Source organism: Eschrichtius robustus, chromosome 17 (genome assembly GCF_028021215.1).
Source record: "Eschrichtius robustus isolate mEscRob2 chromosome 17, mEscRob2.pri, whole genome shotgun sequence".
NCBI lineage: Eukaryota > Metazoa > Chordata > Mammalia > Artiodactyla > Eschrichtiidae > Eschrichtius > Eschrichtius robustus.
The window spans coordinates 78,425,954-78,438,481 of NC_090840.1; the positions used below are offsets into that span (position 1 = coordinate 78,425,954).

Sequence of the window (12,528 nt, forward strand, 5' to 3'; positions counted from 1 at the left end):
TTGGAGGGAGCATGGCCCTGCCTATATCTTGACTTTGGCCTTCTAGCCTCTAGAACTGTAGCACTGTGAGAGAATAAATTTCTGTTGTTTTAAGCCACCCAGTTTGTGGGGATTCGTTATGGCAGCCCTGGGAAACTACTACACCACCCAACTGAAGCATCATTGCCAAGGCCATATTGAATAATGGATATCACACACTGAGGCAGCTGATAAATACACAGGCATGTAGGGGTTACATTATTCGCTCAGTGGGCATAGGTGTTGGCTTTCTGTGGCAGACACCCACAGACAGAATTCATTCTTGCTGTACCGAATCCTCTTCTTACAGAGCTAGTTGTTGAATCCAGAAAAAAATCAGAATCAACCCTACATCTGTTGCTCACATATTTTCTCTGAGCCCCTATTTCTTGACCCCAGATCTGGGGGCTTACTGACCTGGCAGGGCTCTGGTGACCCTAGCATGGTGTCATGGACGCTGAGGGCTCATCATACTGGCCCAGTGCCGTGAGCAGGCACTCAGCAAATGAATGATTACTTTGTCTTTGGTTGATGCCTCCAGCTCTCTCTGCTGTCTTTCCCTACGACCTGCAGGATGCTTCGGCTTTCTGGAAATAGAAGCTTATGTGGGGGGAAAAACAAGGCCTGCCTTTCACTTCCTTTCTCCCCAGAAAGCACTTTCAACGCAGAAATCTAAACCCAGGGCAGGTCCAAGACAAACGAGTTGCAATTCATGGCTGCAAGGTAAATGAAGGCCTTCTCTAGTTACTGCCTTTGCCTGCACACTTTCTCGGAGGGAGAGGGGCTGGAAAGGCAGGAGACCCACAAGCAGATGTTTTCTGTTGGAAGAGGGCACGTTGGGACAGGCATCCTGTCCGAAGCATGTAAATCAGGCTCGGCCACTCTAGAAACTAAACACGGCTGAGGCCAACCTTAAGACTGCAGTCAGTTGACCAAACATAACATTACTATTTTAAATGAGCAAACAGTTTAAGCCTCAGCAAAAAAAAAAGGGGGGAAGTGATTAGACGCTCAGACTTCCTTGTTAAGGTGGGCACATGACTTATAATTCCAGGCAGCAGACAGAAAGAACCCAAAGAACCACATCAGGGCCGGAACCGTGGCCGACACACCAACATATACCAACAGCGGCCGCTGCCGGCAGTGTGCTTGCACTTGGTGTTGTCTGTCCCGGTCATGGGACTGCATTTCTGAAAATGTGTCTGTGAATAAATGTCTGTAAATAAACGATAATCATAACGCAAGAAGCTCCAAGTTCTTTAATTGTGCTTCTATTTATCCTTCAATTCCCAAATCTAATGATTTAGCAAAGACATGCTCTGTCTTGAATGTAAGTGACTTTATCACCCACTTATTCAGAGCTTTACAGTTTTCAAAGAACTTTCACAGATCCCCACTCTGCTCCTTACTTAATCTCTCAAAGCCTCAGTTTCATCATTTGTAAATGAGGATAAGAGTATCTCCTAGGATTATTGTGATGATTAAATAAGAAAAAAATGAAGGATTTATTAATCTTTCATCATCACCACCATCACTACCACCATCGTCACCACCATCATCACCACCATCACTACCACCATCATCACCACCATCACCACCACCATCGTCACCACCATCGTCACCATCATCATTATCACCACCATCATCACCACCACCATCATCACCATCATCATCACCATCATCATTACCACCACCACCATTACCACCATCATCACCACCACCACCATTACCACCATCATCACCACCATCACCACCACCATCATCACCATCATCATTACCATCATCATTATCACCACCATCATCACCACCACCACCATTACCACCAACGTCATGATCATCATTGCCATTACCAGCATCGCCATCATCACTACAATTCTCTTAGAAAGTATGTAATCAAAATTAAAACGATTTTCATAGTCTCATTGTTTGTTGTCTTCTTGGTGCTCAGAGGGACAGTCCTCACCTAAACCTTAAAACATTCCCTGGCGTGAAACAGCTTCTGTTCAACAATGGAGGGAGAACGAGGCACTATGGTGTGAGGAGATACTAGAACCCTTGCCCTGCTGCCCATCCTCCACACACCTAAATACTTCTTCCCTGACCTGCCCACTTTGCAAAAAAGCTGAAGCTGGCCAAGGCGACACAGAATACTGTACTCATCCCAACCTGGTTCCAATTCCCACACCTGCCCTTCAACCCACCGCCTGCTAGGAAAGGCCATACTCACTGTATCCCATGCCCTGCACGAAGTACTTGAAGGCCTCGGCAAGCTTGGCCGGCTGCAAGAGAAAAGAGGGAAAGTGCGGTCAGTCACCAGAGGTCCAGATCATGCAGTCGTGCCTGTGGTCACGTTCATTAAAGAGCTTGGCCCAAGACAGAAGGCCACCTCAGGTTGATAGGACAAAACACAAAAGTAAAGGAAAGACTATGGGATAATTATGGAGACCAAAATTAGCTTTGACCAGAAGTTACGTGACCTGTCTGAGCCAGTTTTCTCACCTATAAAATATGGACAGAGTGCCACACCTACTCCTCAGGGCTTCTGTAAAGAAGATGTCATTGGATAAAGTGATGTGTCCAACTCAGGGTCTAGAATGTAATAGCCACTCACTGTGCTAAGGGCTTTGCAGCATTATCTCATCTTCCCGACAGCAACCTTATGAGGTTAGTACCATCTTCATATACATTTCACAGCTGAGCAGACTTGGAGAGATAAATAATCCGTCCAAGGTCTTATGATTAATCAGTGGTCTTGTATATTAACCCAAGGCTTTCCAAACCCCATAACAGTTTACTCTCAGCCTCAATAGCAGGCTGGATGGCTGGCTGGCTGGCTGGATGAAAGGATGGCGGATAAATGGACAGATGAAAACAAAAAAAGATGGATGGAAAGAAGGAAGGGAGGGAGGGAGGAAGGAAGGGAGGGAGGGAGGAAGGAAGGACGATGGATAGATTAATGAAAAGAAAGGATGGATGTACATAAAGAAGAAAGGCTGTATGGATGGAAGGAAAGAAAAATATGGAAAGAAGGAAGAATAGATGAATGGATGAATGGATGGATGGATAGATGGATAGGTGGACAGACCAATCAATCAACTGGGCTACTTTAAGTAAAATGAGTTGGGAATGCTGAGAACACACCCAGTTCTACCAATTATCCTCATAAATTTAATTTAATCTAAACGGGAGGTGAAGGCCATATTTGCAGGCTAATTAATTCCAACTCTTAAATGCAATGTCCTGGGTCTATTGTCACACCCTCTCATTTCACTGGTGAGCAGTCATCGGGGAGGGAGTATCCCTGCCCACCTCCACCAACTCCTGCCACTGTTCTCAAAGAGCCAAAATGACATTTAAAGAAGAGACTGTGCTGCAATTGGCCTCTGGGGGTCACGTGATGATTGTAAGACGGGGACGAGAGTTGCAGGAACATCTGTGTTCAACATGGCAGACAGAAACAAGAGGACAGGCTTGCAAAGGAGAATATCTGGGCCCAAACTCGGCTCCCCTGGGTGACCAAGGGCAATCTCTCCCATCTGTTAGCCTCAATTTCCCCTTCTGTGACTGTGATAGAATGCATGCTCTTCCCCCTTCGAAAGACTGTTGCAAGGATTGAATGGAATGAAGGATGGGAACGCCCTTTGTAAAAACACACCCAACTTGCAAGGGCAGGAGGAGGAGGGATTACACAGCTATTGGTCCCCACTGGGCTGCTCTCCTGGGAGCCTGGGCTAGCTCAGCTCCTGCCATGACATAGAAAACGTGTTTTAACTATGGATAGAGTTAGATTTTTCTCATTTCAAGTAGAGAAAGGAATAAAGGAAGGAAAGGAGAGAGGAAGGAAGGGAGTATAGGTGGAAAGAAAAATGGCGCCCCTTCTCTGCAGCCAACTTAAGCTGCACTGTCTCAGTAGGAGTGTCAAGCAGGCTGGGTGGATAAACGGCTCCGTCACTAGTGTGCAGGTATTAATTCCTGTTTACATCTAAGCAGGGCTCTACTGGAAACCCATCTGTTCCCTCCAGAAACTGAGGCATCCCATCCTTCTCTGGCTACTCCAGCTATCAAACGGGCAAAACACAACAGCAGTTAAAAAGTTGAAAATATTTTGTTCTTTGCCAGTGGGAGCAGAGAGAGACACTGGAAACAGAAGTTAAGAGCGCCACCCAAGGCCACCTGTGCCTGGCCACTCTGCAAGGGAGGCTCCCAGGGAGCTCAGGGGGATTCGTCAGGAGTGGGGGGGGCACCAAGAGCTAGAAAAAGGCACGCATCCGATTGAGAAATCGCTGGATTACTGAAGTTCTGAAGCCCCTTTCAGGACTGGAGGGAGAAAGAGGGGCAGGGCACAGTTTGGTGGAAAAGACAACCCAAAATGTGCAAAATATTTCATTGTAAGATAGAGTACAAAACTGTAATGATAGAAAGTTATAAGAAGAGAAAAAATTCATTCACTTGTTAGGTTGGGGGGTGGTATTTATGGGTGGAGACTTGGAGGGGACAGTTATCGTGCAGCAAACGCACTACAATGATTGATATGTTTATATGTGCATACACACATATGCATACATGTATACATATACATACACACATACACACATATGCATACATGTATACATATACATACTCACATATACACATATGCATACATGTATACATATACATACTCACATACACACATATACACATGTGCATGCACACACACAGACACACACACACACAAACACAGAAACACACCCTTTGGTCCGTCTCCTCTCTGCGCTCCCTGCTTTGGCCCTGGGCTCCAGGAGCCTGTGGCTCCAGCGGAAGCCTGTGGTCTTTGGGGTCAGGCATACCTAGATTCTGGTGCATGACTGCCAAGCTGTGTCCACTTGACAAATCCCTTCACCCTGTGAACGCCAGCATCAACTACTCCACAGGGGCTTCTGGGGGAGGACCAAGTAAGTCCTGACGTGCAAGCGCCTTTTATAAATGGTAACAGGTCCAAATGTGTCATCAGAGGTAATAGCAAGGTGGGCGGCCAGCAGGCAGTGAGGGAAAGGGGGGTAACAGGTCACAGAGGCACATGCCCTCCACCTGGGGAGTGGGGACAGGTGTAACTCACCTGGGAGATCTGTGGGAGGCCGCCACAATCCGCCATCTGGGAGAAAGAAAGCTGGTTAGTGCCAAAGGCCTCATGGAGGGGATGCCGGCTCTGTGGACCAGCTCCAAACGGGCATCCACTCTGCCCGCTGCCCTGCCCCGGGCCTGCCTTGCTGAGGGGGCCTGGACATGTTACAGGTGGGGAAACACCCACCTCACCTGGCACGCCTGCTTTGGTTACTTTCCATCTCGGCATTAAATTCTGCCTTCTTGGCAACCATTGCTTGCAGCTTACAACAGGCCAGGCGCTGTGCTAGGCCCTGTAGATGATTTCACTCTGCTCCCCAAAAACCCCAAAGGGACGACGGTCCTACTTTAGAGGCAGAAACTGTGCCAGAGAGAACTTGAGGAACTTGCAAAGTTCTGGCCAGGGTCTGTCTGACCAGAAAGAATTCACTGCACGAGGCCCTGGACACACAATCTCTTTAAAGACCCCTCAGAAGGAAACTGCAAGATTCAAGGCTTCAGGCCTGATGGGGCTCCTGGTTGGCCACCCTTGGTAAATGCTATAATTTCCAGAGTTGCTAGTAAATCACCAAACCCAAAGCCATCACTGCGTAAAGCCATTCCAGGCACGTGTGAATATTTATCCAAAGCCCAGGGCTCTGAAGCACTTGGGCAGCGAGGTGAGGATAGGGAAATAGGACTGGAAGGTCTTGATGAGAGTGAGTGGGGCTGTGGCCAGCCTATAGCCCAGAGTCTCAAGACTAAATCCCAAGGGCTAGCCTCAAGGTCAGCTAACTTGGGGCAGCCTTCAGCCCAACGGGAACGCAGCGACAGAACTCCAGGGGCCCATTCAGCAGGGCGGGGTGGTGCAGTGGGGAGAGTCTGTCCAGAATCAGGCCCTGCCCACACAATTCCTATCCATCCCTCTTCAGAGCACCATGGCCGGCAGCCCGTAAACTCCTGGGGTGCCAGAGAGGGATCCCCTCATCTTTGCAGCCTTGGGTTACCAGCCAGCGCCCAATAGATGTTTGTGAACAGACACCTTAATTCACCATTTCTGTGATTTCTGACCACCAGCTTTGCCATAATCAGGCACAACTCAATTCTGCAGGAAACTTAGGGATTTCTGAGAAAGAACAAACGTAACCCTCCATCATTTTCCCTGTACCTTGAGAAGAGTGGTCTTCGTTGGGTCCAGTTTCGAGTTGCACTCCACCTAGACAAGAAGAGGGAGAAGAAATTTGCAAATTGTCTACCTGGAGCCAAAGTCATAAATTTTCCCCCCTCCCTGCCACTCTGCCACCATCATCAGGAGCTCCGGTATTCCTACTGTCAGGGAAGAAAGAATGTGGGCTTTGGGATTCAACAGAGGTGGCTTTAAATTCCAGCCCTACCATCACTAGCTGTGTGACCTTGGACAAGTTATTTAACTTCTTTGAGCCTCAGTTTCCTCATCAATAAAATGGGGATAATATCTTTTTCAAAGGGCTGTTGTGAAGATTAGCTAAAATGTAGAAGGTGTTCCAGAAACAGCTGCTAAATGAATGGGCTTGTTTAACCAGCTGCTGCCAGTAATTCTTTAGATTCAACATCCCCAGTCCCGACACCCATTCTTCAAATGAAATCATATCCACCAAGATGGTTTCTTTCTTCAATTTGTCAATGACCCTCTTAAAAGTGCATCCAGAAGTGGGCAAAATACCCACCCGTAACCTGTGATGTTCAAAGTGCCTACGGTAGAATTATCACCTCCCTTAATGTAAACAATATATCTTTATTGATGCATCTTATGATTATGTCCAGTGGACTAGATTGCAAGAAATTCATGGTTCCTTTGGATACCCCAGGTCTTTACTAAATGAACATTTGCTGACCCTGCTCTAGCCTACTGCACAAGGCATGTCGCTACTCTAGGACTCCGCCCACTAGCCCCCAAGTCTCCCGTGTCCTCGGCTATGGGGGTGTTGGAAAGATGGAGTCCTGTTTTGCCTCCACCACATCACAGGTGGGAATTAAGGGGTGAAATGAGCCAGAAAACCTTTCCTAAGCCCTGCTCCACAGATGCCTGTCTGCCCCACCAGATGGTCAGGCTCCAACCAGGTCTGAAAGCTCCACCTGATTCCCAAACGCGCAGTCTCCTGGCCAGGAAGCCAAGCGGAAACACGCCCATATAAACAAGCCAGTGGGAGGCAGATCGGCAGGTGAGGGGGCCTGGGAGAGGAGACAGAGGCCGCACTGCCAAGCAACTAGGGCTGGCAGTCACCAGGGAAGGAGGATGGTGGCTGGGCCCTCTGACCAAAGGCCAATATGGCATCTAGAAGATGTCACTTGCCCTGATGGGAGCAGAGGAGGGGAAGAGGGTGGGCAGGGAGACTTCATACCAAGGTAACCAGAATTGGACCGTTGAATTAAGCACAGAAACCAGTGGCTGATTTCTACATACCACAGCGTCCACAGCAGGAGAACTGTCCCCAACCACCAACAAAGCAGGACACCTGGGGGCAGGGAGACAAGGGGGAGTTAACATAAGGTTCACTGAAAGATTCTCATGCTCCCAGCCCTGCCAGACTGGGGCCAGAATTCTAAAAAAAAAAACCAAAATCTACCTTGTTTTCCCCAGTACCTTTGGCTCTTTTTACTACCTTCATTCTCTATCCTCTGCTTTATTCTTAGGAAAAAATGGGTTAGTAGTCATTTACACCTTAGTATGAATTTCAGCCAGAGAATTTCTATGCCCTGATGTTTTATTTTCAAGCACCCTCTCCTCAAGGAAGGATGACTAGGACTTTGCCAGCAATCAAAAACAGAGATGAAAATGACATGCCTGACAAAGAAAATGGCATGTGCCAAGTTCAGGTGTCAAACAATATGGTTCACTTAAGGAACTATGAAAAGACATGGTTGTTACTGCTGGAATCCAGGTGGCTGTACCCACAACTGTCTTTTCCTTCTAGCTTTATAGGGCACTTCAGGGTGGGTCCTATGTCTTAGTCATCTCCAGGCTCTGTGAAGCAAAGCCTCACACAGTATTGGGCACAGAGTAGGTGCTTCATAAATTCTGTCCAGTTGTGGTTATTAGCATTCCTTGTTTGAGATCCAAGGCTCCCCCCCGAGCGCTCGGGGACACCCTACAAACCAAATTCCTGCACAAGGAGAAGGCGAGTGAGGCTGGGCCGTGCCCAATCCCTGGGCAGAATCCACGCAGTTCTCGCTGACTGGGCTGTCTTAGCACAAGGGGGGCAGTCCTGCCAAACTCAGAACTAAGGCGCTGCCGGCAACGGTGAGCACAGCTAAAGAGACGGTGCAGGAGAGAAGGGCAACTCACTGCAGGGTGACCGTGTGGGTTCCGGGCATCGGCCGCTCAATCTCCAGGTCCCGCCGGCTACAGACAAACAACAAACAAACATACCTTTACATCAGCAGACCCTCCCCTGGAGGAAGCCCGTCCCACCAAGCCAATCCCAGGAGCTCCTGCACTGGCCGCTCTGGCAAACAGCCACCTACATCCCAAGCTGTGTGAGGTCCCACCCCAGCCTCTCTGGGTCCATAGAAGTGGCTTCAGAGACAGCGGGACTCATGGACCCCACCTCATTGTCCCCCATGTGCTTTTTTCCTTTTATGTACAAATCGCATCCTCCTCTACAGAGGGTCCCTGCTTCCCGTCCCCCCTAGTAGGAGCCTCTACCTCCCAAATGGTGTCCAGCCTCTTCTCTTAGCCTCACTCTCACTCTCGCCCCCAACTCTGAGTCCTCTACATAGTAACCAAACCAACTCTTTAGAACTCAGACCTGATCCTTTCACTCCCTCATTTTAAACCCTCCCATGGTCTCCCACTGTACCCAGTGTGGCTCCATTACTCTCCCCTCCAGACGGACACCAGCCTCTCCCTGCCTGGCAGCTCCCACCATGAGACACCCTTTCCCAGCTCACAGCCCAGAGCCAGCCCGGCTGCGTTCAAATCACGCGCCTCTGCTTCCTAGCTGTGTGACCTTGGGCAGGAGGCCGAACGTCTCTGTGCCTTCGCTTCCTCAGCAGGAAATGACGGTGAGAGCACCCTCGTCATAGGGTTTTTCAGAGGCACCAGTTTGTCCCTGCAGCATGTGGGGCTGCGAGGGGTTGTTGCTCGTCTCCTCTGGGTGCCCACTGCCCAGCCGCAAGCCTGCCCTCACTTAGCGCTTGCTGAATAAATGAGCACTCAGCCTCCTTGTCTTTGGTTACACGCCGGGGCCGTTACCAGTCCCCCCTGCACTGAGAGGCTGGGTGGAGGGTAAGAGGAAAGGGACACGAATGCCCTTCATGAAGTCAAGTTATTAACATGTGAGCGACACAGAGCCCAGGAGGCTTATTCCTGCCCCCTCTGTGGGAGCGGCAGGCTGAGTTCCCTGGAGATTCCAGAACCCCTGGCTGCTCCCAGTGGCCCCGAGCTGTCCCCTCCCTTACCTGAGCCCCAGATCAGCACTCAGGTATCCTTAAGAGGGCTGTGCCCTCGCCAAAGGCCATGCTCAGGTGTCCTTATCCTTGGAGTGACTCCTTCGCCTCCCAGCAGCCTCCCTGGATTCTTCCCGTCCTCCCCCAGTGCTTTGCCGCCCTCCCTCTCAGCTCTCCCCACATCCGGACCTTCCTTAGGGTCGGCGCTGGCACAGGTGTGGACGCAAACCCTTTGTGATATGACTGTTCCCACTCCTGCGTGCACCCCTGGTGGTCTAGAGTAGAAGTTCAGCTCCTTGCAAAGCACTCAAAACTCCAGGAGGCACCTGACTTCCCAGGGGCCCTTACTGGGCACGCTTGTTCTGTTCACCTATTTGCTCAGGGGCTGCATCTTATATTAATTTTATAATCCCTCCTCTCTTGCCCCAAGTTTGTTCCGGACCTACAAAAGGAGCCTGACAAGTGGCCATCGTGTGGCCCAGCGGCATCCTGGTACCTGTTGTAGACGTTGATGAACAGGTGCAGGTTGCCGGGGTTCATGTCGTTCACGATGTGCTGGCGGCAGGTGTGGACCACCTCCACGTTATTCTGCATTTCCTCCTGCATCGACAGAGGGGAGAATGTCATTCGTGGGAACTGCGGCCACGGGCCGGTCACTATCCTCACCAGTCTTCAGGTTATTCAGCTACGTAGTGAAGGCAGCAATGCGTATTCCATGAGCCTGCTATGGAGCCTGAGGGAACCTTCAGGAAAGCGGAAGCCGCACCCAGATGCAGACTGATGTCTGAATATCAGCTGGCAGCAGAGGGAACGCAAAGCTGGAGGGGCAAGCACGCCCTTCTGGGCTCAGACTTCAGGAGTTTTGATCTGAAGTCAGTCCTCTTGGCTCCGTCACTGCCCCTTAATTGGGCGAGTGCTTCACCTCTCTGAGCCTCAGCTCCCTTTTAAAAAAAAAGAGTGGGGATGACATTACCCACTTCATCAAATTGTAGGATTTATCAGAGGTTGGCCACTCTGGAAAGCCCACTGTAAACAGTAAACATCGAGGAGACTGTTAGCAATTACTATTATTTTCTTTTTAATGGGGAGAGGTGAAAAGAAGTTTTTCATGATTGCAAAACAAAACCAACTCATGCAACAGGAAGTTGCCGGAATGAAGGGCCATCTTGATTCCCAGGAGGGCCAACCAGACCCCTGCAGAAGGCTGGCCTCAGCCTTCCCTCTCCCTGGTTCCTTTTTGAATGTGATTTGGGACAAACAAACAAGTTATGAGCTTGCTCTGCTTCTCATTTGTGCAACAGCAGATGCTACAGGTTTCACGAAAGGGCCTGACGTGATTGACAACGACCAGGTCAGGAGCGAGAGGGAGAAAAGGGGGCCCAGTGTCTCCCCGAGCTGCATCAAGACAGTCCACGGTCACTGAAGCAACAAAGAGACCAGCTTTACCCCAAAAAACGTCAGGAGAAAAATAGTCCGAGGAATTGTGCTGGGGTTACAGATTGAAACACAACTGCAGCAACTCGGGGGTGCCAACAGATACCCCAGGTAATTTGGGGTACAGTCAGGCAAAGTTCTCACTCTATGCTTGACACCCCTCTTCCAAGAAAATACAGATGCTGGCTCTGATCTTTCCCATATTGCTATCAGATTCAGATTATACACTCAGGGTGGAGAAGATGTATTGCAAACCATGAAAGGAAGCATGCAAAAGGAAAGAGGACTCTAGTGGGCTACAAGGTGGCCCCAAGGACATGTTTCACATCAAATTCCTGGACCCTGCGAATGTTATTTGGAAAAAAGGTCTTTGCAGACGTAATTTAAGTTAAGGATCCAGAGATGAGGTCATCCTGCCTTATGCCAGTAGGTTCTAAATCCAGTGACAAGTGTCCTTGTAAGAGAAAGGCAGAGGGAGATTTGAAATAGACACAGAGAAAGCCGTGCAAAGATGGAGGCATAGACTGGAGTGAGAAACCACAAGCCGAGGAAGGCTGAGGCTACCAGAAGCCGGAAGAAGCAAGGAAGGATCCTCCCCTAGTACCACTGGAGGAGTATGGCCCGGCCAACACCCGGTTTCAGACTTCCGGCCCCCAGAACTGAGAGGGGATATATTTCGGTTGTTTTAAGCCACCCAGTTTGTGGTACTTTGTTAGAGCAGCCACAGGAAACTAACACAAGGACCAAACAGTGCACACTTCAGCAACCCAGCAAAAACTCTGCTTCCCTGGGTGTCATATGGTCACACGCCAGACGGTCACACTCTTCAGCTAAGGAGCAAACAGTGGTGTGTGGGCCACACACGGTGAACAGAGCAAGTCACCTCAAGCTGGGCAACTTGAGGGCCACATCAGACCCCTGCATCAGAGCAGCACATCCTCCAGCCCAGCAGGAGATACAAAGCCAGAGGCATGGGCCACGCTGGCCGGGTGACAGGGTAGAACCACACACCACTCGCATGCTGCCAGGGGCTTGGCTCAGCCCATGCTCAGCGGAGATAAGTGCACCACGACCCGTCTGAGAGCCAGATACCAGCAGAGGCACAGATGGTTACGGGACCCACACTGGAGCCAGACTCATAGGCTCCAATCCCAGCCCCTCTCTCTGGCTGTGAGACCTCACACAGCTCACTCAACCTCTCTGGTCTCAGCTTCCTCATGTACAACTGGGAAAAAAAATAGATCCATAACTAGGAATAAAAGGTCCTTCTCATACGGGTCATAGAGTCCTTAGGACCAAGGCTGACACACAGCAAATTCCATGGATGTGTTTGCTGTAGGCTTTGTTATAGCCCAGAATTGGAAAGAACCCAAATGTCCATCAACAGGTGAATGGAGAAGCAACCTCTGGTACACCCATACCACAGAACACCACTCAGCACTAAAAAGGGATGAACTCTTGATTCGCCCAATGGCATGGATGGATCGCAAAATAATTTAACGGTGAGTGAAAGAAGCCAGATTTAAAAATAAAAGAGCACGTACTGATACTGTTTACATAAAAATC

At 49.6% G+C, this 12,528-nt stretch overlaps 1 protein-coding gene across 1 annotated transcript in view; it reads right to left on the bottom strand.

Annotated features, from left to right (window-relative positions):
• NDRG1 (N-myc downstream regulated 1) overlaps nucleotides 1–12,528 on the bottom strand; it is a 55,243-nt gene that overhangs the window by 2,889 nt on the left and 39,826 nt on the right. Inside the window, exons 10-15 of the mRNA XM_068525310.1 lie at nucleotides 10,025–10,128; nucleotides 8,426–8,482; nucleotides 7,544–7,595; nucleotides 6,269–6,316; nucleotides 5,117–5,152; nucleotides 2,246–2,297 (exon numbers count right to left, since the gene is read on the bottom strand). Of these exons, the coding sequence (XP_068381411.1) occupies nucleotides 2,246–2,297; nucleotides 5,117–5,152; nucleotides 6,269–6,316; nucleotides 7,544–7,595; nucleotides 8,426–8,482; nucleotides 10,025–10,128 (349 nt within the window). The remainder of the gene's footprint in view (nucleotides 1–2,245; nucleotides 2,298–5,116; nucleotides 5,153–6,268; nucleotides 6,317–7,543; nucleotides 7,596–8,425; nucleotides 8,483–10,024; nucleotides 10,129–12,528) is intronic.